Genomic DNA, 22081 nt, shown 5'->3' on the forward strand with positions numbered 1-22081 from the left:
CAAAAGAAATGTGAGAGTGTCTGATCTCAACAACCACCCATCTGAATGAGTGATTAATGCCAGAGATCACTGAGACTATGATGAACAAACACCAAGCACCATGATGCTTGTGACTCAGGAGGCTGTAGGTAGAAAGAGACACCATCTTATTCCTACCGACAGATCCTGAGAGTGTCATGGCTACAACCAATATATATAAATAACAATACATACAGACACACATTCCTCTCTCAGAAACCATTAATACTTCATCTAGGACAGACTTTCCGAAAGACTTGTTGCTGCACCCACCAGACTGGGATTAGTATGGCTACGAAAAAAAGGGGCTTGAAATTTAAAAATAAAACAGTGGTGGGTGGCTGTGGTGGTGGTGGTGGGGATATCACTGTTTAAAGAATCTAGAAATTCATGTTTGGTTCAGTGTTTAGAGAAAATTGTTTTGACAAAAAGAATTACTTTGTGACAATTAGTCTCAAAGAAAAGATTTATGGTTTTAGCATTGGTAAATCGTTAACCCAAAGTAAACAAAGAAACAATGTTGTATTTTAGATTTTTGTTTAGCAGAAATAACAAATGATGCAACTGGTTTATATATATATATATATATATATATATATATATATTTCCATTCTTGTTTTTTTAATATATATGTTTCAACCTTAAGGCTGTGATATCATATATTATATAGATTAATGTTGGAGGCATTAGAGGAAGGAAGCCATCATTTGTTCCAAGTTAAAAAATTCTGGAGGTTGTAAAAAGGAGGAGAATGCTGAAGTTGTGATGCATAACTGTGGCCAAGATGGAGCTGCTTCTAATAAATGTAAAGCTCTACACTTTATTTCAGCATAATAAATATGTCCATTGAAATATTATGATTCTATACATATGAGCTCCTTCTAAAATTAATCCCACCCTACAAAGAGTAATAATCAGTACCATACATTAAGGGTAGATCTTCTTAATCGATACTTTAACTTTTTTTATTATGCTTTATTTAAAAAGCAGTTTTTTGATTTCTAGATTTTGAACTTTAAATTAAAACATAATAATAATAATAATAATAATAATAATAATAATAAAAAGAAGAAGAAGAAGAAGAAGAAGAAGAAGAAGAAGAAGAACAAGAAGAACAAGAAGAAGAAGAAGAACAAGAAGAAGAAGAAGAAGAAGAAGAAGAAGAAGAAGAAGAAGAAAGGATGTCAAAAACATCTAGATAACATCCCAAGAGAACCCTGTCTCAGAGAAATCCAAAATATTGTGCTGACAAGCACTGCCCACATCCTTAGAAAAACCCTATCGATTTCAATGTCTGTGTTGTATTACATGAAGATATTCTGCCACTTCCCCTCCCCAAGCTTTCAGTCATACTGTAACATCTCTTATCCTTCACTCACCCTAGGATATTAAATGTATCTCGGCAAGCGATTGTAACAAACATGCAGATTAAAAGTAAATAATAATAATGATGATAATAATAATAATAATAATAATAATAATAATAATAAAAGGAATTCTTTGGAGTTTGAATAATTCACCTCTGGAAACATGGGTGAAATGGAGAAACTTTCAAAATACAAAGACCTGGAAATAGAGGTAACTCGAATGTGGAATCTAAAAACAGAAACAATTCCTATCATAGTAGGTGCCTTAGGTATAATAAAAAAATATTCAGACAAATACATAACAAAAACACCAGGACTTACAAATATATATAACATACAGAAAATTGCACTACTGGGCACTGCACACATCCTACGCAAAACACTTTCAATACAGTAACCATAAGAGCATCACAGCAAACCACAGCACATACCCACTCAGTAGTGCAGTGAAAGCACATAAAAATAAGACTACTGAATAATAATGATAATAATAATGATGATAATAATAATAATATTAATAATAATAATAATATTAATAAGTAACAAGTAACTGCAGAATATGTGGAGATGGACAAGAAACAATATAGCAAGTCACCTGAGACTGTCCTTAGCTCTATGACATAAACTTGCTGTTTTACAGGAATCTAAATTAAATCTCAAAATTTCATGTTGATTAATGTTCCAAACACCAGCTTAATAATGACTGAAGTATTTTACTCAAGTCTTCATTATTTTCAAAATTAATTGAAACAAAATCACAGAAATATGGTAGTGAAAGGGTAAACCTCTCATAAGCTGGTACAAAGCACCTCACTTGATGCCACAACACCCATCACCCAGAAAACAGACACTGAATGGTGATGATGATGGTGATGATGATGGTGATGATGATGGTGATGATGATGGTGATGATCTACAAACTTGACTGTGGCTACGAAAGTCATCGACTGACCAGGTTATTCAACTGTAACATAACATCAGTGTACAGTTCACAGCTTATTCATGCATAACATGATTTGAATTTCGCATAGAAACTACTCAACCGTATCATATTATTTCAGAATAGTAACCAACCCATTCAAGCTTCCCATATTATTCCAAGTGTAATTCTCAAACCATTCAACAACAACAACAACAACAACAACAACAACACTGTCTGAAATCTTAAGTATTATAAAAAGGCCATTGAACTGTGACGTATTATTTTAGCGCAATACAAACCTCAGCCAAGCATTTCAGTTCAATAATATATATATGGATACCAAAGGAGAGAGAGAGAGAGAAAAAGAAAAATGTACAGAATTAGTAAGTGTGATAAGCAATTGTTAATTTGCCTAATAAGGAAAACAGCTGAACATCATCATCAACATCATCGTCATATTTTAGCATCCACTTTTCCATGTTTTCATGGGTCAGACAGAATTTGCTGAGGCATCTCTTCTGCAACTGGATGCCCTTCCCATCACCAATCCTTACCTGTTTCCAAGCAAGATAATATTTCCCCCTTATGGTCCAACATGTTATTCATAGAAAACTGAAAACAAAAAGCATTGTTTACAACCATTACATGACATCAAAACATGTGATTGGAAAATGTGTGAAACAAATTAAAATTTGAGAAATTTTAATCAATATAATTTCAATTAATATAATTTATATAACAGTTTTTTGTTTACAGATATAATGTAGAAACTCTTGAGTCGATGACCAGATGGTTTTTATAAAGTGACTGAAATTTATACCAGCCAGTCATATCGCTTATTGTTTGGAAACGTGTCCAATAAGGGCTGAGAGGAGGGACTGATTCAGTTCCTCCTGCTTCAGATATTCTCTGTGATGTTGTTTTAATGTTGATATCAATTCTTTGTGTTCTCGCCGCCGTTCTTCATTCATTTGTTTTAACATATCCAGTGTATTGTTTGGTGTAAAGCTAGAACGACGTAGACACTTTCGTCTTTGAGAATAATAATCCTGATTATTATTGGCTGCTGAAGAATTTGATAGAGTCAAGTTGTTATCGTGGAACCGTTTACGAACCTGGGAAGAGTTTGTGGATACATTTGGTACACTGGACAATTGGGACTGAGCTGGGGTTTTGAGAACATGCAAAGACTTGTTAGAGTTCTCTCTTACTTCTTGTTGATGTCTCATGTTACAAGTCTGTGGTTCTTGAGACGGAAGGCGAATATATTCGTTATTTAATGGTTGAGGTGAATATTGCAGAATCATTGATGAGAGACTAGGCACCGGTTCTTCATTTACAAATGAAGACACTAATGGTAAAGACGAAGATGGGGTAAAGTTTGAAATCTGTTGATTGGAATGAGATTGAGAAGTGGAAATGTTGGGTTGTTGATTTGATGCTGTTAATGGAGAAGGGGACATCAAGGAACATGTGGGGGACTGCAATTCAACTGAATCTAAAACTTCCTGTTTAATTGAGGTTTGCACTAAATGTTCTGAAGAAGTATTTTGATTGTCCGAAACACAAATATTTGTTGGTAAGTCACAAAAATATCCATTATTTGAATCGTTGACTGATGTGGTTACAGTATTAGTTGATGGAATGGCAGAAAGACCGTTCTGTAAATCTCTGGACACAGTTTGAGGTTGAGAAATAGAGTTGGACATATGATTGAGATAAGAAATAAAATTATTTTGTTTATCTTTTGGGTCATAAGGGTAGATTGCTGCCAATTCTTTAAAGTAGGGACATGTTTTGTGTATGTTACTGAAATAATTATGGTCAACAGTGTCTCTGTAGTTTTTGGTAATGTTCTTCCATTTCTGTTCACACTGACCAGTGGTCACATTGAAACCTTTCGCCTGGAATTCATCTGCAATCATTGCCCAGACATCTTTCTTCTTGATTCCTGGTTTATTGAAAATTGGTTCTTTTTCAGAATGAAGTCGAATAAGCATCAACACATCTTCTCGTTCCCAATGAAACACTCCGGTAACGTTGCGTTTTTCCTTCCCAAAAATGGCTGCCGTATTATAAGAATCATTTGAATCAATTTCTGAAGAAAGAGAAAAGAAAATTTATTGACTGGAAATAGAAGAAACATTGAAAAAAACTAGACATTGGGGGATGAGTGCCTATCTTTAGAGACAGATGTGGGTACGTAAATGATAAAGTAGTCTTAAGTGTATTTGTGCGTGTGTGTGAGAGAGAGAGAGAGAGACAGACAGACAGAGACAGAGACAGAGAGAGAGAGAGAGAGAGAGAGAGTGGGGTTTGTTCATAAATGAATCATCAGCATCATCATTTCATGTCTCTCTTCAATGTATGCATGGATCGGAACAGTTCAACAACATCCATTGGTTTCATCCAAATCTTCGACATGTCCATCCATGCGAGTTGTGAAAGTATTTTTAGAGTCGCTACACCATGAATGGGAAAGAAGAATCTGTCGGTAAAAATCCTTACAAAGAATCTCTGACACACACAAACACCCCCCCCCCCCTGTTTCCCTTTCACTATAACACAATGATAAATGCTTATCAGGTCAACTGTATAATCGAACATCCAGGGCATAAATAAGAGAAACGACACTTTTGGGGACACAACAACACATTAGCAAATGAAGCATTCAAAAATAAAAGCATGGGATGTTAATGGAACAAATAGATGCATGCCATCACCAATCTCATTAACTGGCTCATCTAGACACACGGCTACATAACTTGAATATACTCCAAACCATCACGATTAGAAGAGAGACTTCAATCCCCACAGCACATCAATGCAGGGAGGAGGAGACAGACACAAATGCATCACAACTGAACTCGTTTTACATCCTAAACATTTTACACCAACATAATTATTGGGTCATCCCATAAATAATGCATTTCCTTTTATAACACTTTTATTTTTCAAAATTAAGATAAACAAAGTTCTTTTTTAATCTAAAATATACTTTCCTTCATTTTCTACAATGCTCTTCCATCTATCTGGTAGACTTGCAAGGCCCTTCTTCCAAAATTGTCCATGATGGAAAATACTCCAATACCGTTCTGACCTCATCTACAGAATTCATATTTTTTCTGTCCAAATGATTTTGAAGACTGCAGAATAAATGATAATCAGATGAGGCAATGTCTGTTGAATATCGTTGGTGGGGCATTGTTTCCCATTCAAATGGCTCCAACCTTTGGAATGCCATCCTTGCTCTACATGGCTGAGCTTCATCCTGATGGAAGAACACCTTTTGTCTTGAAACCAAAGAATGGTCGTTTTTCTTCTAGCACTGACTTGAATGAATGGTTGGATGACCAAATCCAAGCTTCTCTGCTAGTTCCTCAACAGTTACAATGGGATTTTGTTCCACCAGGGTTTGCAAGATGTCCTTGTCGAGTTCTACAGATCTTCTAGGATGAGGCTCGTCTTCTAGGCTGTAGTTTTCTGACTTGGAATTTCTGGAACCACCATTGACACTGGCTTATGCTTATTGTCTGATCCCTGTCATCATCATCATCATCATCGTTTAACATCCACTTTCCATGCTGGCATGGGTTGGACGGTTTGACTGAGAACTGGCAAGCCAGGAGGCTGCACCAGGCTCCAATCTGATTTGACAAGGTTTCTACAGTTGGATGCCCTTCCTAATGCCAACCACTCTGAGAGTGAGAGGGTACTTTTCACATGCCACCAGCATGGGAGCCAGTCAGGCAGCACTGGCATTGGCCATGCTCGAATGGAGCTTTTTACATTGCACCGGCATGGGTACCATGCACTAATATTCCTCACACTTTCCGTTGCATTGTTGCCTTTATTGAACTCATAAAGTAAAATATACCTAATATGCTCCTTTGTCATTTCCATTATAGCTTTGAAAAAATAACTGTTAAAATCAAACTGTACTCTTCAAAACTTGCACTAAGAATAAGGGTACGGTAAAATTACTACCTGCTTTTATAGCAACTTGATGCAGGTAGTTTGTCCCATCCCCCTCTGACTTTTAGTTCATGCAATTCAAAAAACTGCATCATTCATTGGATGACCCAATAGAAGAATTCCTCATAAATACCATGCTTGGTCAATATAACAACATCACCAACATACAAACAATATGGATGATGATGATGATGATGATGATGATGATTATGATGATGTCTGAGTCTTCAATTTCTCAACAAGAAAATTACTAAGAAGAAAACGGTGCCCCAGGCATCAGGACAAGAATGATCAGAGTTTGAAGTCTCTTGATAGTTTGCTTCCTCATAACTTTCTGAAAAATACCTTTTTTTTAATGAGATTTTTCAGAGATACATTTTCAGGTCTGTGGATTATCACTTCACATCCACTTTTCCCTGCTTGTGTGGGTCAGACAGGATTTGTCAAGGCACATTCTAAATGGCCAGCTACCTTTCCTGTCACCAACTCTCACCTACCACCTTATTAAAAAAAGAAAGGCACATAGGATAATGTAGTCCAAGAAACACATCATCAGCCTTTTAATGTCTGTTTCCCATGTAAAAAGGTGGAATACAGTGATTAAAGCTGAAATTGCATCCTACTGTTTCAAAAATGGATACATAAGATAGTGTAGTCCAAGATACACTATGTATGAAAAGTGATGGGAAGGGCACATCTGAATTGCAGGCACTCAACCTGCTAGAAACAGTAGCTACGTCTCTCTCATATACCTACCATCTTAAAAAAAAGGTCACATTAGATAATGTAGTCCAAGGTGCACTAGATGTGAAAAATGATGGATTGGTTATGACTGACTTGAAGCTAAACAACAACAACAACAACGACAACAACAACAATAATAACAAACTACAAACAAGAGAAAAATTTCAACAAAATATAATCGCAAGATTCAAACAGGAAGAATATTCTACACAAAGAAATGTACCTTGTTTCTCAGCATCTGTAATGGAGATGTTGCAGATATTATCTTGAATATCAATGTACATGGTCTGTTTGGGTCTTAGTTAGCGGCTGACTAGAAAACTTTCAAGACAGAATATCAAGAAATGATTAGATTCCACAAAGAGAACACATATTCATTTGGGGATGAACGAATGAAATAAAAGATTAAAAAAGACAAAAACAAAAAACAGAAATCGCATCATTCACCTGCTTTCAGGTCAATCCACCTCAGACCACCTCTACTGCTATGGTACAAACTTGCTGCTTAAAAGTGATTTAAATTAAGAGCCTTCCAACAAATTTTCATATTAACTTATGTTATTGATGCCAGCTTAATGACATTTCTTTGACTAAATTCTTCGTTATTTTCAAGATCAATTGAAACAAAAGCAATGTCTTTTAAAAGAAATATGGTAAATAAAGTGATCCAAATTTTAGCCTTCCATCAAAATTTCATCTTGATTTATGTTCCAACCTTAAAAATGACAAAGTTATTTCACTAAATTCTTCATTAGTTTGAAAATTAATTGAAACAAAGGCAGAATATTTCAACAGAAATATAATAAAATGGTTAATGTCAGAGCTCTAAACAGCAGCTAAATTTCCCTTATATCACATCTTATCATCTTTAAAAGACAAAACTGAAACAGTATAATGTAGTTCTATATGTAGTCATGATCATCATCAACATCATTATCATTTAACGCCTGTTTTCCAAGCTGGTATGGGTTGGATGGTTTGACAGGAGCAAGCAAGCTAGAGAGCTGCACCAGACAACCATTTTACAGAGTGTATTGAGTGGTTTTCATGTGGCACCAGCACAGGCATTCTTCATGTGGCACCAACACAGATGCTTTTTACATGGTACCAGTTCAGGTGCTGGAAAAAAAGATCGGAGAGTCACAGCTTGAATGCAGTCACTTGATCTGACAGAAATAGCAGCTAAATCTCCCTGCTGACTTCTCCCAATCCCTATGGTACATCATCCAATATTAGTGGACACAACATGAATTTTGTGTCTAAGTTCAGTTCTGTTCTCTTTCCTTCAGCCATTTCCCTGGATGTTTTTTAACTCACAAAAATATGGAAATTATTGTAGAATCTTTTGATGAACTGTTAAAAATTCAAAAGTTGGAATAGTTAAGCTGAAGTCAAAAGACAACAAATGCTAAGACAACATGTTAACTTAATAACAGCTGATATAAATGGTTGGTTGATTGATTTCTTCAGGGAGACCACCTTCTTGAAATGTCACAGTATAGGATGTGGCTTCCTTGAATGCAGGGGCCAATTGGGAGCTGGCATGGTTCCAACAGAGTTGATTGAGACAAAGTTTCCATAGCCAGATGCCCTTCTACTTGCCAATATATATACATGGGCTTCTTTCAGTTTCCATCAACCAGATGCAGTCACAAGGCTTTGGTCAGTCTAGGGTTACAGAAGAGGATATTTGCCCAAGTGCGACTGAATCTGAAACCATGCAGTTGGGAAGTGAATGTCTTCAGAATGCCTACACCATCATATGTGAAGGTGTTAATTAAAAAACTTACAATTAATTGTTTGATTTTTTGGTGATGAAATTCGGAGAGAGTGTTATAACCCAATTAAGTAGGAATAGAATTAGATGAGATGAAATGCAGTTTGCCTTTGTCCCGAGGGAAGCACCACAGAGGCTGTTTTCTTAATCAGGCAATTTCAAGAGAAGCATTTAGGTAAGAACAAGCCATTGTCCTTGGCATTTGTTAATCTAGAGAAAGTCTTTGACAGAGTCCTTTGCACTGTGATAGGGTCGTCTCTGTGAAAGCTAGGGATAGATGGCTTGTGAAAGCAGTACAGGCCATGTACAGGGGTGCTGTTGATAAGGCAAGAGTTGGTCATGAGTACTGTGATGAATTTAGTGTGCAGGTAGGTATGCACCAAGGGTCAGTCCTCAGCTCCCTCCTCTTCATCATTGTTCTCAAGGCCATAACAGAGGGATTGAAGAACTTCTATATGCTGGTGATCTGGCCCTCATAACAGAATCTGTAACAGAATAGAAAAGAAATTCCAGGAAGCAGAACCTGGAATCAAAGGGTCTTAAAGTAAATGTAGTAAAAACCAAGGTCCTACTAGGCAAGAAATCAGATAGGCCCCTTCACCCTTCTCAATAAGTAGGAAGGGTGGAGGTAGAAATTCCATTCAGGACACCCAGTGCAAGCTAAGGAGACAAAAGAAGTGCGGTGGAATAAGGAAGGTTAACAGAGAAAGTAGTGTTTGCATGGAGAAGATGCATGGGAGCCACAAAGACCAGAGATCCATAAGAAACTGATTTCTTTAAATGCCCCAGTGGATCTCTAGAAGTTTTGGTTACTTAGGTGACCTAATTAGCAGTGGAGGAGGTTGTACAAAAAGCGTAATTGCTAGATTAAAAATAAGATGGAGAAAATTCAGAAAGCTTTCACCTCTGTTGGCAACCAAACATCTCTCTCTCCGAGTGAAGGGAAGTTTGTATGATGCATGTGTACAAACCGCGATGCTGCATGGTAGTGAGACATGGGCCCTAAATACAGAGGACATGCGAAGTCTGGAAAGGAACGAAGCTGGTATGTTCTGTTAGATGTGCAATGTCAGTGTGCATTTGAGACAGAGTATTGGTGCATAGAGAGAGAAGGTGGGCATAAGCGGAATTAGATGTCATGGGGGGACTGTGCTGGTTTGGTCATGTGATGAGGATGGATGAGGACAGTTGCATAAAGCAGTACTGTTCGCTTAAGGTGGAGGGAAGCTGTGGAAGAGAGAGACCCAGGAAGAGGTGGGATGAACTTTTGAAGGCCGATCTCAAAACATTGAACTTTATGAAGGAGATGAAAGAGAACCAAAATATGTGGCAGCACATTGTTGTACTTGAGAAGACCAACCCACCACAACAGAATGGAGATCTTAAAACCAAGGTGCTATGTAAAAGACATTGGTGTGGGTGCTGGTGCTACATAAAAAGCACCAAGTACACTCTTTGGAGTGATTGGCATTAGGAAGGGCATCTAGCTATAGAAACCAAGCCAAAACAGACAATGGGACCTTGTGCAGCCTCTAGTCTTGCCAGTTCCTGTCAAGTCATTCAATCCATGCCAGCATGGAAAACAGATGTTAAATGTTGATGATGACGACAAATAAAATGGAATTTAGTTTTTGCCTTGATGATGTCCATTAAAAAATTTCTCATTTACCATTATTCTGAATCCCATATCAACTGATGGTGTGATTCCATGTTCTAAATCTTTTCCCCAAAAAGCTATAATCATATAAAGCTGAAATTGAAATAAACCAAGCTATTTAAAAAAAAAAACTCCAACTTTTACAGGTAAAGTTATTAGATTACTCCTGTAACTTTGTTCCTCCACAACTTTTTGAGAAAGAAAAGCATAATTTTTAATGAAAATTTGTCAAGTTTTCGTTGGTGTAGATTAAGATTATTTTGATAAAATTAAGTAAAAATAAAACGTTGGAGGGGTTTTGTATTGTTCTTCTCTTGATTTTAATAGCTACAATTTCCGTAATTTTAACAGTTTTCACTTAAAAAAAAAAAAGAAATTGTTTGAAACATCAACTATTTCTGGAAAATGTCATTTTCAAATGTATTTTAAAGAGCTATGAAAAAAAAGTTTGAAGGCTGGAGAGAAAATGAGTGGAAACTGCTTTAAAAATTTAATGTTATCAACATAATTGTAATGTAGACCCTCAAAAACGTAAATCTAGAAAATGTCATTTAAAAATTCACCTTTTCAAGAATTATGAGGAAACAAAGTCGGAGACGGAGGGGACGAGAATAATCTGAAACTTCTTTTTAAAAATTAATGTGATCAACATAATCATATGCTGATCACATCAAACTAAGCGTTTTTCCAGAAAATTGTGAGGAAACAAAATCGGGGGGGGGGGGCTAACTGTAATTATGTCGTTTTACAAACATAAATAATTATTATCTGTCTGTCTCCCTTTGTGAATTAAATCATTTTTATTGTATTAAAAGATTCTAAATTTCTTCAGTCAGTTTTATTTGTTTGGAAAAAAAAAACTTTAGCCTTGAAAACGAAACTTCCACGTGTCCACGAAATTAAAATATTATTTTCGTAAAAAGAGAAAAAGAAAAAAATCAAATTTGTAACTTTAAAAAATAGAGAAATATAATAAAATCATAAAATAAAAATTAATTGTAACATGATTAATGATTTTTATACTGCAAATAATAAGCTTGTTTATCTAAATACGAAATGATGGCGAACAATCTAAACCTTATAGAATAGGATTGAGAGAAAGTAGAAAACTGAATATCAGAGTAAACTGGTTTGAACTGAAGAGTGTTCGGAATAACATGGAATCAACCTGCAGAATTCCAGAATACATTCTGTTATAAGAATAGTAAGACAACGAATGAGAAAATAAAAGACAGATTGTAAAATGAACGTTCAAAGAATTTAAGAATTAGTTTTAGAATACGAACGTAATGTTTTCTGTGAGAAACGGTTTTGTTAGTTTATAAAACCGATAATGGGAGATTTACTAATATGAAGCTATTTTACAATTAAAAACATAATGATTAAAGTTAATTATTCTTTCTGATGCAAAGTAAAATACTAAGTTTATAGAACTTTTTTTTTGTGTAGATTTTCATTTTATTCGCTTGTTTTGCAATCGTTAATTTTTCTCTCTCTCCAAATAAAATTTTGAATTTTGTCATTGTTGTTACATTTTGTAGCCGAAGTCTACAGTATCCACCGATTAGGAATGAGGAAATGTTTTTCGTAGAATATAGAAGGCGGAATGATTTGTAGAACTTATGTTGAACTGCGCGTGGTATATCTAACTTGTAGAACAGATCTACAGCGATACTGTAGAGCGGATGAAGGACAATATATAAAATATTGATTTCTAAAATAGAGAGATGGTTTCAATTTTACAGCGTTGAAGGCATTTTGTAATATCTTTGCTAGAACTTTAGGCAAATTGTTACAAGTATTCGACTAACGCGTATTGACTTAATTCATGTTTGAGTTAATGAAAAGAAAAAAAATCAAAAAGTAGTTAAAATAATCAAAGATGACTCAATCGTACTTTGCTATAAAAATATACTTACCATGAATTTTATCCACTCTTTCTTTATCTATAAAAGTTGTTAAAGATCTTCCGTCTTTTAAATTAAATACCTTGTTAGACTTTAGGTTTGATGGATGCATTAGTTAATACGATGCGAATAGACAGGTCCAAACTATGATCAGAGGTACAAAAATATGGAAATATATGATTATAAAATGAAAGAAGGAATGGTAGCGAAATAACACATTTTCTTCCTTTTTTTCACTCCATTTATCAATTTGTCTTTTCTGAGACTCAAATATATATTTTTCCCATATAAAATAAGATTTTGATATTTAAAACCCCCTGGATTTGATTTTATGTTGTTGATGTTGATTTCGTTTCGGCAGTTTTTATACAGTTTCTGCTGGCGGTTTCTACACGGTTTGGCATATCGTGTCGAACCGGTTTTAGTTTTTGTTTGTCCCATTGTATGACTAATGTGTGCTTCTGGGTCAACTGCTTAACGTTATTAGATATTAAAGCAAAACGGCTGCTCTTGTTAGTTACGTTTTTAATAATAATGTTTTTATTGTTGTTCTTATCTTCTTAACATTTATTTTTTGTTTATTTTTAATAGTTATTTTTCAACCTAAAATACCCAGCCGTAATATATTTTACACAACATTGATATTTGTTGTGATATAATTGTTTTTTTTTTTCAATCGTTGATATTAGAAAAAACAGTTGATACTTCTTAGTGGTAATATCATTTATGTTCTGGTACAACTGGAGTTATTTTTATAAAATATTTAGAGGTAATGAGCAGGGTCTTATTTGCAGTGAATAGGGCCACGTCGAAAGATTCACTCTTCAGAAATACTACATTGTGAATAATATCAATTTAAGTTGCTGATTCAAATTTATTGATACTTTGTCAGATTTTCTCTCTCTACCTAGCCTCCAGTAAAACTAGGTTAACTTGACCTTTTACACACACTCTCTCTCTCTCTCTCTAATTGCCTGATTTACGATACTAACATATTGTCTACTGCTTCTGTTTCAACATAAAATCTAAGATGGCCATATGCTTATACATCTACTAAAGCTACGCTGAATTATCTTTTCAGTTTCTCCTAGTAAGGAATCTGCTCCTTTTTACTGTTCTCACTTTATTCTTTATTGCAAACGTTTGTTTTTAAACGAATGAGTTCATTTCCCAATTGAGTATTCGGTGAAAATGAGTTGCCAGAAATGTAACACAATAGATAAGAAATTCTGATGATGTTCCTTAGTTTGTGAAGTGATGCTTTTGCCCTCTGTAGAGACTTCATCAAAAGGGTCGTTCAGTGAAGATATACACAAGGGATTCTTTCCATTACTGTGGTTGCTTTGGAAAGTCCCGCATTATCATCATTTACAGAGTTCTCTCTCTCTCTCTCTCTCTCTCTCTCTCTCTCCCTCCCTCCCTTCTAAAAAGTACGATAAGGTAGGGAGTTACTGAGATGTGATGTAGACTTCCAGGAACAACAGGCTGAAACTATTTAAAGACCATTGTTTGATTTCTGCCACAAACATTCTTCTGGAGTCTTACTGGGGTTGTTTATCTCGTGTTCTTCAATGGCACTTCACGATGTTCCGTAGGTCACATGGGAAGACAATGACCACACTCTAAAATAGTTTAATAACCCACATCATTTATATTTACAAATGCTCATCCAATGATTTAATGGAACAGCCTGCTCATGAAATTAGCATTCAAGTGGCTGAGTACTCCTCAGACATGTGTACCATTAATGTAGTCCTCAGAGAGATTCAGCATGACACAGAATGTGACAAGGCAAATCCTTTGAATTACAGGTACGACTCATTTTTGCCAGGTGAGTGGACTGAAGCAAAGTGAAATAGTGTGTCTTGCTCAAGGACACAACACGCCACCAGGGACTGAACTCCTGACTTTAAGATGTGAGCTGAATACCCTAATCACTAATTACGAAGCCACACACCTTCACACAGCATACAATTAGTGTGTGTTACTCAATACTGCAAGTTAAAGTTGGTGCCTTTTGTTGAATACAACATAAGCAAGTTATATAAAAAAGTGAAGTGGAACGGAAAGCCAATTCACTGTAAACGTTGGCATAGATTCCTCTAGACAGCTTTGTAACTCTCTAGCCTAAGGTTGAAGTTGTCGCTTTTTATAACAGTAAGCCAACCTTCTAGAATCTTCAGGAAAATTGTTTGGTAGGAAAACTCTTCCACTTCCTCTCAAGTTTATCACTCTAATAAGTCAGCTAGTGCTTGTAGCAGCACAAGCAGTCAGTGACATATTGGATGAGATCTCACAGCAGCCATTGCCGTCTCCGAGACTGGAGTGAGACCTCTACTGCATCCATTTGCCATGCACGAGATCACAACGAGGCTTGTGATGGCAAACTGGATAAAAGGGCCCAGCAACCAGATTCTATCTCTCTTTTCTCCGCAAGCGCTTGCAGAACACACTTCGCTGGCTGAGCCTCCAGGCTAATCCACTTGTCGTATCTCCTGAGGCAATGGGCCCACGTAACGAAGAACGACAAACTCACACCACATGAGATGGCTACAGAGAGCAACGCACTTCAGCCCTGTGTATAGTGTACATAAAACTGATTGAGAACCTGCGTTTTGCCTGAGACTTCTTTCCTCAACTGCTGGAGCCTTAAACAACACAAAGAACAAGAAATTAATGGGAGAAGGCAATATTCAGCCAATATCGAGAACCTTGACTTCCATTATATACTGATTGGTGAAACCACAGTTGCATACCTTTTATGACAATACTCTTCTTTTCATGGAGAAACATGTTTCTGGACTGGGAAAATATATTCTGTCATTTCTGTTATTTAGGTTGTTAAAAGCACAGTCCTTGTGGCAGGACAACCCTTTTGATACCAACCTACCCAAGTCTATCCTTAGTTCTGTAATACAAACTTCCGGTTTTAAAGTGACCGAAATTAAAATTTTCCATCAAAATTCTATGTTAATTCATATTCCTAACACCAGCTTAATAATTTCAAACTTATTTTTGCTAAACTCCTCGTTATTTTCAAAATTAAGTGAAAGAAAGGTAATTTATTCTAACAGGAATGTGGTTAATAAAATTATGAAATGAATTAATTTGGTTTTGTCACTTTTTCTGTCAAGCATCAAAATAAACCGTGGTTGTATTAAATTTGAGACACTCTCCAGTTTGATGTTTGCCAACTTAATATAAAAGAAATTCAACCAAACGAATGAAGTTCCTTTAATAAGTCTATCAGGATTTAATAGCTTATAGAAGTGGTGTGTCAATTGGTGAAGAAATAAAACAAATATTTAATGTCTGTGCAGAATGGCTATAAAACAATTTAAATTGCTCTCAATATCATAGCAATGGGCTTAGAGCCCTATTAAATCTACTTTATTTGGGTGGCCAGGGATTACTCTCTCATTGTCATCATCATCATCATCATCATCATCATCACCATTAATAACATTACCGTTGTCATCATCATAAGTGGAGTGGAAGAAATGGTAGAGTGTTGGACTGAATAAATGTATCATGGTCATTGAGTTGCATCCCTTTGCCTTCTGAGTTTCAAATCGAGCCAGTTCCTCAGCTGAAGTGCTTACCATGGGTTTCACTTGATTCCCTGAATTAAACATCAGGGACTCAACAATTACAACTGGGAGTGGGCTCTTGGTGAGATCTGCAAGTGATAATGATCTTCATATTCGAGCAGCTGCTGTAAGACAGTCATTGAGCATCTATCAAAAAAAGTTTCCTGTATTTATGCTTTACTGGGAAATGCTTTTCTACACATTTCCCAGTAAAGCTTGCCCACTTGACCAAGTGTGTATGATAAACTCTATCATCTATGAGGCAGAAGTCACAGCAACACTTCAAGATAATGTAAGTGAAAAGAAAAATTGCATTAGCTTATGTGAAGGCAATTTTAAAAGACACTATGAAAACCATCAATTGTTTTTCTGACACATCAACAAAGTAACACTACGATGTTGTCTAAACACATATGGGGTTTGAAGACCAACTGCACACCACATACAATCAAGTGGAAAATAAATTGTGGAGATATCTATTCCACATGTAAATGGATCTAAGAGAAACAACTTATGCATAGCTGAAATTTTTGGCAAATGCAAACATGTGAACAAATTTCTTGTGTTAAACTGGAGAGCACAACCCTCTCTGGATTGAGCAGCTGTCTTGCAGAGTTTGAACTCTCCGCTAACTGATTCTACACTACCTAATTTAATTATGATTTCTATAGTCAAAGGGGACATAACTCCAATTTTCTTTTTTTTTTCTGTTTTCATTCACCCTTTGTCTTCTCATTCTACTTTTTGCATCAACCTTCTTCTCATTTTCTCTCATGATTTCTCATGTATCAGGATTCCATTTTTCGAATACAACAGACCGTGTGTTTAGAGCCTGAAGATTGCATGGAGACACAAGGCATGCTATAAAAAATATGCCTAACTGCATGTCTCAGTGACAAGAAACTATTAGTAGCCCTTATTTTAAGATGGTGTATATTAAATTGCATCTTCACTCTTCTCCTCATGCCTCACACCATCTCCCTATTTCTCATCTGTCTACACCTTTATGTTGTCGGTCTTCACCTCCTCCTCCTCCTTCCTGACCCACTCCTATTTTTCTTTATCTTCACCCAAACTGAGATTCACCACTATCCCCACCTCTACTCTTGTATGCCATGTGTATTAACATATGTGTGTATGTGTGTGTGTGTATGTATGTATGTACATATATATATATGTATATGTGTGTGTGTATATATATATATATATATATATATATATATATATATATATATTTAAGGATTGGAGAAAACGCATGTTATAATTGCATACTTTATTCCTACATATGTTTCAAAGGATTACAACATGTGTGATCCATAGGGATCTTTGATATTAAAGTTGTAATCGGTCATAATGTCTTACGTTTAAGTTGATTCCCATGCTTTCCCTGGTGAGAAGGTTACAACTTTAATATCAAAGATCCCTATGGATCACACAGGTTGTAATCCTTTGAAACATATGTAGGAATAAAGTATGCAATTATAATATGCGTTTTCTCCAATCCTTAAATTCTTAAATATACTCAAATACCCAAAATGTCAAGGAGTTCCTGCCTTGAAAACAGGAACTAAACCACAGTTATTTTGTGTTCTTTGCTACATTGGTTTCTATTAACCCATTTATTCTATCAGAAGAATTTTTATTCATTAAGATAGAAGAAATACACTTAATTATATATATATATATATATATATATATATATATATATATATATATATATATGTATATGTATATGTGTATATGTATATGTATGTGTGTTTGTGTATCATGCACGTATGCATTTACATATATATTGGTATGATGTATGTGTGAGTATATATATCACTATCATGTATATGTGTGTTAACACATGTTTATGTGTACACGTTGATATCACATGTATGTATATTTGTATATTTGCATATGTTTATATATCAATATCATGTACGCGCTTATATTTACTTATGTTTCTGTATGTATGTGTATTGATATCATGCATGTGTGTATATTCACTTATGTTTATATACACACATTACATTCATTACATTCGATGCTCATTGTGCCTTGTGGCACTTGAGGTGACACCAAGATCATTCCCCCTTCCGACACTGAAAGCATCCTTGACATCTTGTTTCATTGTTAACCCTTCTACTTTTAAGATCTTTTGTTATTGCTCTCCATCACATTTCTTTTCGTCAGCCACATCTTCTTTTACTTTGTGGAACCCATTGCAAAGTGTTCCCTACATATATATATTTAAGTATGCATCAATATCATGTATATATGTGTGTATTTAGATTCTTTTGTATAAATGTATTGATATCATGTATGTATTTTCATGCTTGTATATTCGCATCTACTTATGGGTTTGTACTAATATCACATTCATATGTACATCTACGTATGTTTATATGGTTCTGTGTATATCTGTGTTTGTCTCTATAGCAATATCATCTCCATTTGTATTTACATATGTTTATATGTTTATATCTTTGTAGAACATCTGTTGAACTGTGAAAACCCTACAAACTATCCTTTCACTAGGAAAGTGCTTTACAAAACATTTAGGGAGCTTGGAGAAAACACATCACGAGTCGTTTCTGATGAAAGGAAAGTTAAAGAAAGGATCCCAGAATGCAAAGCTGTAAGTACTAGCGAGAAGTAGATAATCTAATATAGCATTTAGAGTCCCCTAGGAGACCAATAAAAGGGATAAGAGATGGTTTAGCAACTTATGTATTAAGTTACAAATTATTGCAAGATCTCTAATAAAAATTGTACACTGCCAGTCTGTTTATTGGAATGCATGTGTGTGTGTGTTTGTGTGAGAGCACGTATAACTATATATATTCACTTTCTTACTCAGTCAACACATTCATAATATATAAACAACATTAACTTTCTAAGGGATTATTTATGCCCTCAGTAATTTTGGTGGACCCCTTAACAGCATCAAAAACATGTGATTTTCTTTTTTATATTAATAATAATGTTATAAAATTTTCTGAGTGCAACAAATATATGTGTGTTTCTGTCCAAGCGGGAATTTCCTCAAGTACTGTACTCATTATGTACACACACGCACGCACACACACAGCACACACATACACACACACATATAAATTATATGTTTATATGTAGTTAAGTTTATGTTCAGTCATAGAGTAACCAATGGTTTCACATGCACAAAGGGCTTAGCCCCATGGATGTCTCATCGGACTCTAAAACTGAAAACAAATGTAACTCTACACCCCTGGGAGGCAGGAATCCATTCTTACCATTTGATCAATTAGTCACCAAAGAATAAATACTCTGGGGTCAGTGAAGAGGGGTCATCTTCCTTAGACCAGTTCATCTGGGTCAAAAGAGGGGGGAACAGGGGATTTTTTCCTTGATCTAATTTTAGATTGTAAGGACCCTTCTAGGTCTAATTGGCAAACAGGGGAGCCCATGCTACAGCAGGTAGCATTTGAAATGGATGCAAGGTCTGTAAATTTTCTGGCAAGTGTTCAGTGATCCAGATTTCAGGAAGTCATTGAGCACACTTGCTCATTCATCTATACAAAGCTTGCAGCATTCACTCCCATTAATGTAGGGTCCCAATCACTCTAAGATCCTTCGCTTGATATCATATGGGGTCCCTTCATCTTTGAGGTGCCACATGTGGCTGGCCAAGGATGTAACAGATCATCTTTCTGGAACCCTGAAAGAGGACCTGTGGTTGCACACGTGCTGCTTGAAGGTTGTCCCAGCTGACCCAATATATTTCCAGGCTTAGGTGCTGGTTGCACTCACATTACCAGCACATCTTCGGTTGGTTTCGAGCCCGGAGATGTTGTTGCTGCCACTGGTGTTACTGGAGGTGTCATCAGTTCTGTTATCATTACGAGGCATGGATCCAGCGATATCTGTGGCTGTTGTTGTTGTGGTGGTCATCCTTGGCCATGGCATTCGTACTACTGTCGCTGATGATGATGTGGGTGCCTTCATTGATAATATTGGTCATGGGGCCAGTAGCTTCACTGGTGCAGCTAGTGTTGGTGTGGTTGTCACCTCTGGCCATAGTACTGGTGCTGAGGTTGTTGGCACCAGTGCTGGTGTTTCCACCAATGTTATTGGATGATACATTACTGCTGTTACTAATGGTTGTTAGGTCTGGGGATCTCCACAGCCTCATAGATAATTCCTTCAGCCTTTCATTGGCCTCCCACTGGACAGTTATTGCAACTGGACTCCTCCTGCATTTTATGGGTGTTTGTCGAAGAAATCAACCCCAGGACTCATTCTTTGTAAGCCTAGTATTTATTCTATTGGTCTCTTTTGCCAAACTGCTATGTTATGGGGACATAAATACACCAGCATCAGTTGTCAAGCAATGGTTGGGAACAAACACAAACACATAAACACAAATATATACATACATATACATATATATATATATATGTACATATATGTATATATATATATATATATACATATATATTCTTATATATTCTTTTAGAATATTACTTATAAAAGTTATATATACATATATATACATATATATATATATATATATATATATATATATATATATATATATATATATATATATATACACACAACAGAGTGTAAGCAACATGACAGAGCGTGAGCACCCTGAGAGAAAAGTTGGACATAAGAAGCATTAAATGTGGTGTGCAAGAGAGACAACTGTACTGAAATGGTCATGTGTTATGTATGAAATGAAGACAGCTGTGTGAGGAAGTGCCACACCCTAACTGTGGAAGGAACCTGTGGAAGAGGAAGACCCAGGAAGACATGGGACGAGGTGGTGAAGCATGACCTTCAAATGTTGGACCTCGCAGAGGCAATGATGAAAGACCGAGACCTTTGGAGATATGCTGTGATTGAGAAGGCCCGGCAAGTAAAGTGAGATCACAGCCATAGCCTATACTAGTGTCGCATAACCAGCCCATTTAAAAGGACCCTTGAATCATTGGGCAATATGCTGCGCTTGAGAAGACCTTTTGAGTCAAGTAAAATCAAAAGCAAATCAAGATGGAAATTGTAGTTGTGGCTGATGCCAGTGCCGCCTGACTGGCACCTGTACTGGTGGCACATACTAAGCACCATTCAAGCATGGGTCGATGCCAGTGCCGCCAGCCTGTTTCCCTGTGCCAGTGGGACATAAAAAGCACCATCTGAATGTGGTCAATGCCAGTGCCGCCTTACTGGCTCCCTTGCTGGTGGCATGTGAAAAGCACCGACTACACTCTCAGAGTGGTTGGCATTAGGAAGGGCATCCAGCTGTAGAAACCTTGCCAGATCAGATTGGAGCCTGGTGCAGCCTCCTGGCTTGCCAGTCCCCAGTTAAACCGTTCAACCCATGCTAGCGTGGAAAATGGACATTACATGGACATTAAACTTCTTCCAGTTTCCGTCTACCAAATCCACTCACAGCGCTTTGGTCAGCCTGAGGCTATAATAGTAGACACTTTCCCAAGGTGCCATGCAGTGGGACTGAACCCAGAACCATGTGGTTAGGAAGCAAGCTTCTAACCACACAGCCACATATATATATATATATATATATATATATATATATATGTATATGTATATGTATATGTATATGTATATATATATATATATATATATATATATATATATATATATATATATACAGATATGACAGACTTCTTCCAGTTTCTTCTATGAGATCCACTCACAAGGCTTTGGTCAGCCTGAGGCTATAATAGAAGATCAGTGCCTTGTGAGCGTATCTGGTAGATGGAAACTGTAGGAAGCCCATCATATATATAGATTTGTGTGTGTCTTTGTATCTGTGTTTGTCCCCCATGTGCCATTTGACAATTGGTGTTAGGGTGTCTATGTGTCCTGTAACTTAGCAGTTTGGCAAAGAGATCTTACCCAACTCTTTTACACATCCACTCATCCACTTCCCTTGCATTAATCCTTTTTTATGATCCCAGAAGGAAGAAAGGCAGAGTTTACCTTGGCAGGATTTGAACTCACAACGCAGAAAACTGGAACAAATACCACACATAATTTTATCCAACACTCAAAAGACTTCACAAATTCGCTATTTTGATGGGTTTTTTTCTAAAAAGAAATAAAATTTTTTTGCTATTTTCTTGAAGTGGTT

At 36.1% G+C, this 22081-nt stretch overlaps 1 protein-coding gene across 2 annotated transcripts; it reads right to left on the reverse strand.

Moving 5' to 3' along the window:
- Nucleotides 1-2992: 2992 nt before the first annotated feature.
- Nucleotides 2993-12903, reverse strand: LOC106874610 (uncharacterized). Of its 2 annotated transcripts, XM_014922418.3 has the most exons (3): nt 12380-12903; nt 7250-7347; nt 2993-4405 (listed from the first exon to the last, which is right to left on the reverse strand). In XM_014922418.3, the coding sequence occupies exons 2-3, from the start codon at nt 7308-7310 to the stop codon at nt 3144-3146; spliced, it is 1323 nt and encodes a 440-aa protein (XP_014777904.1). In that variant the 5' UTR covers nt 7311-7347; nt 12380-12903; the 3' UTR covers nt 2993-3143. The 2 variants fall into 2 exon arrangements, with proteins under 2 accessions (XP_014777904.1, XP_014777896.1); XM_014922410.3 differs by lacking the exon at nt 7250-7347 and having other exon boundaries at nt 12380-12794.
- Between the last annotated feature and the right edge of the window lie 9178 nt (nt 12904-22081).

The sequence above is a fragment of the Octopus bimaculoides genome, chromosome 3 (assembly GCF_046866305.1).
Source record: "Octopus bimaculoides isolate indiv1 chromosome 3, ASM4686630v1, whole genome shotgun sequence".
NCBI lineage: Eukaryota > Metazoa > Mollusca > Cephalopoda > Octopoda > Octopodidae > Octopus > Octopus bimaculoides.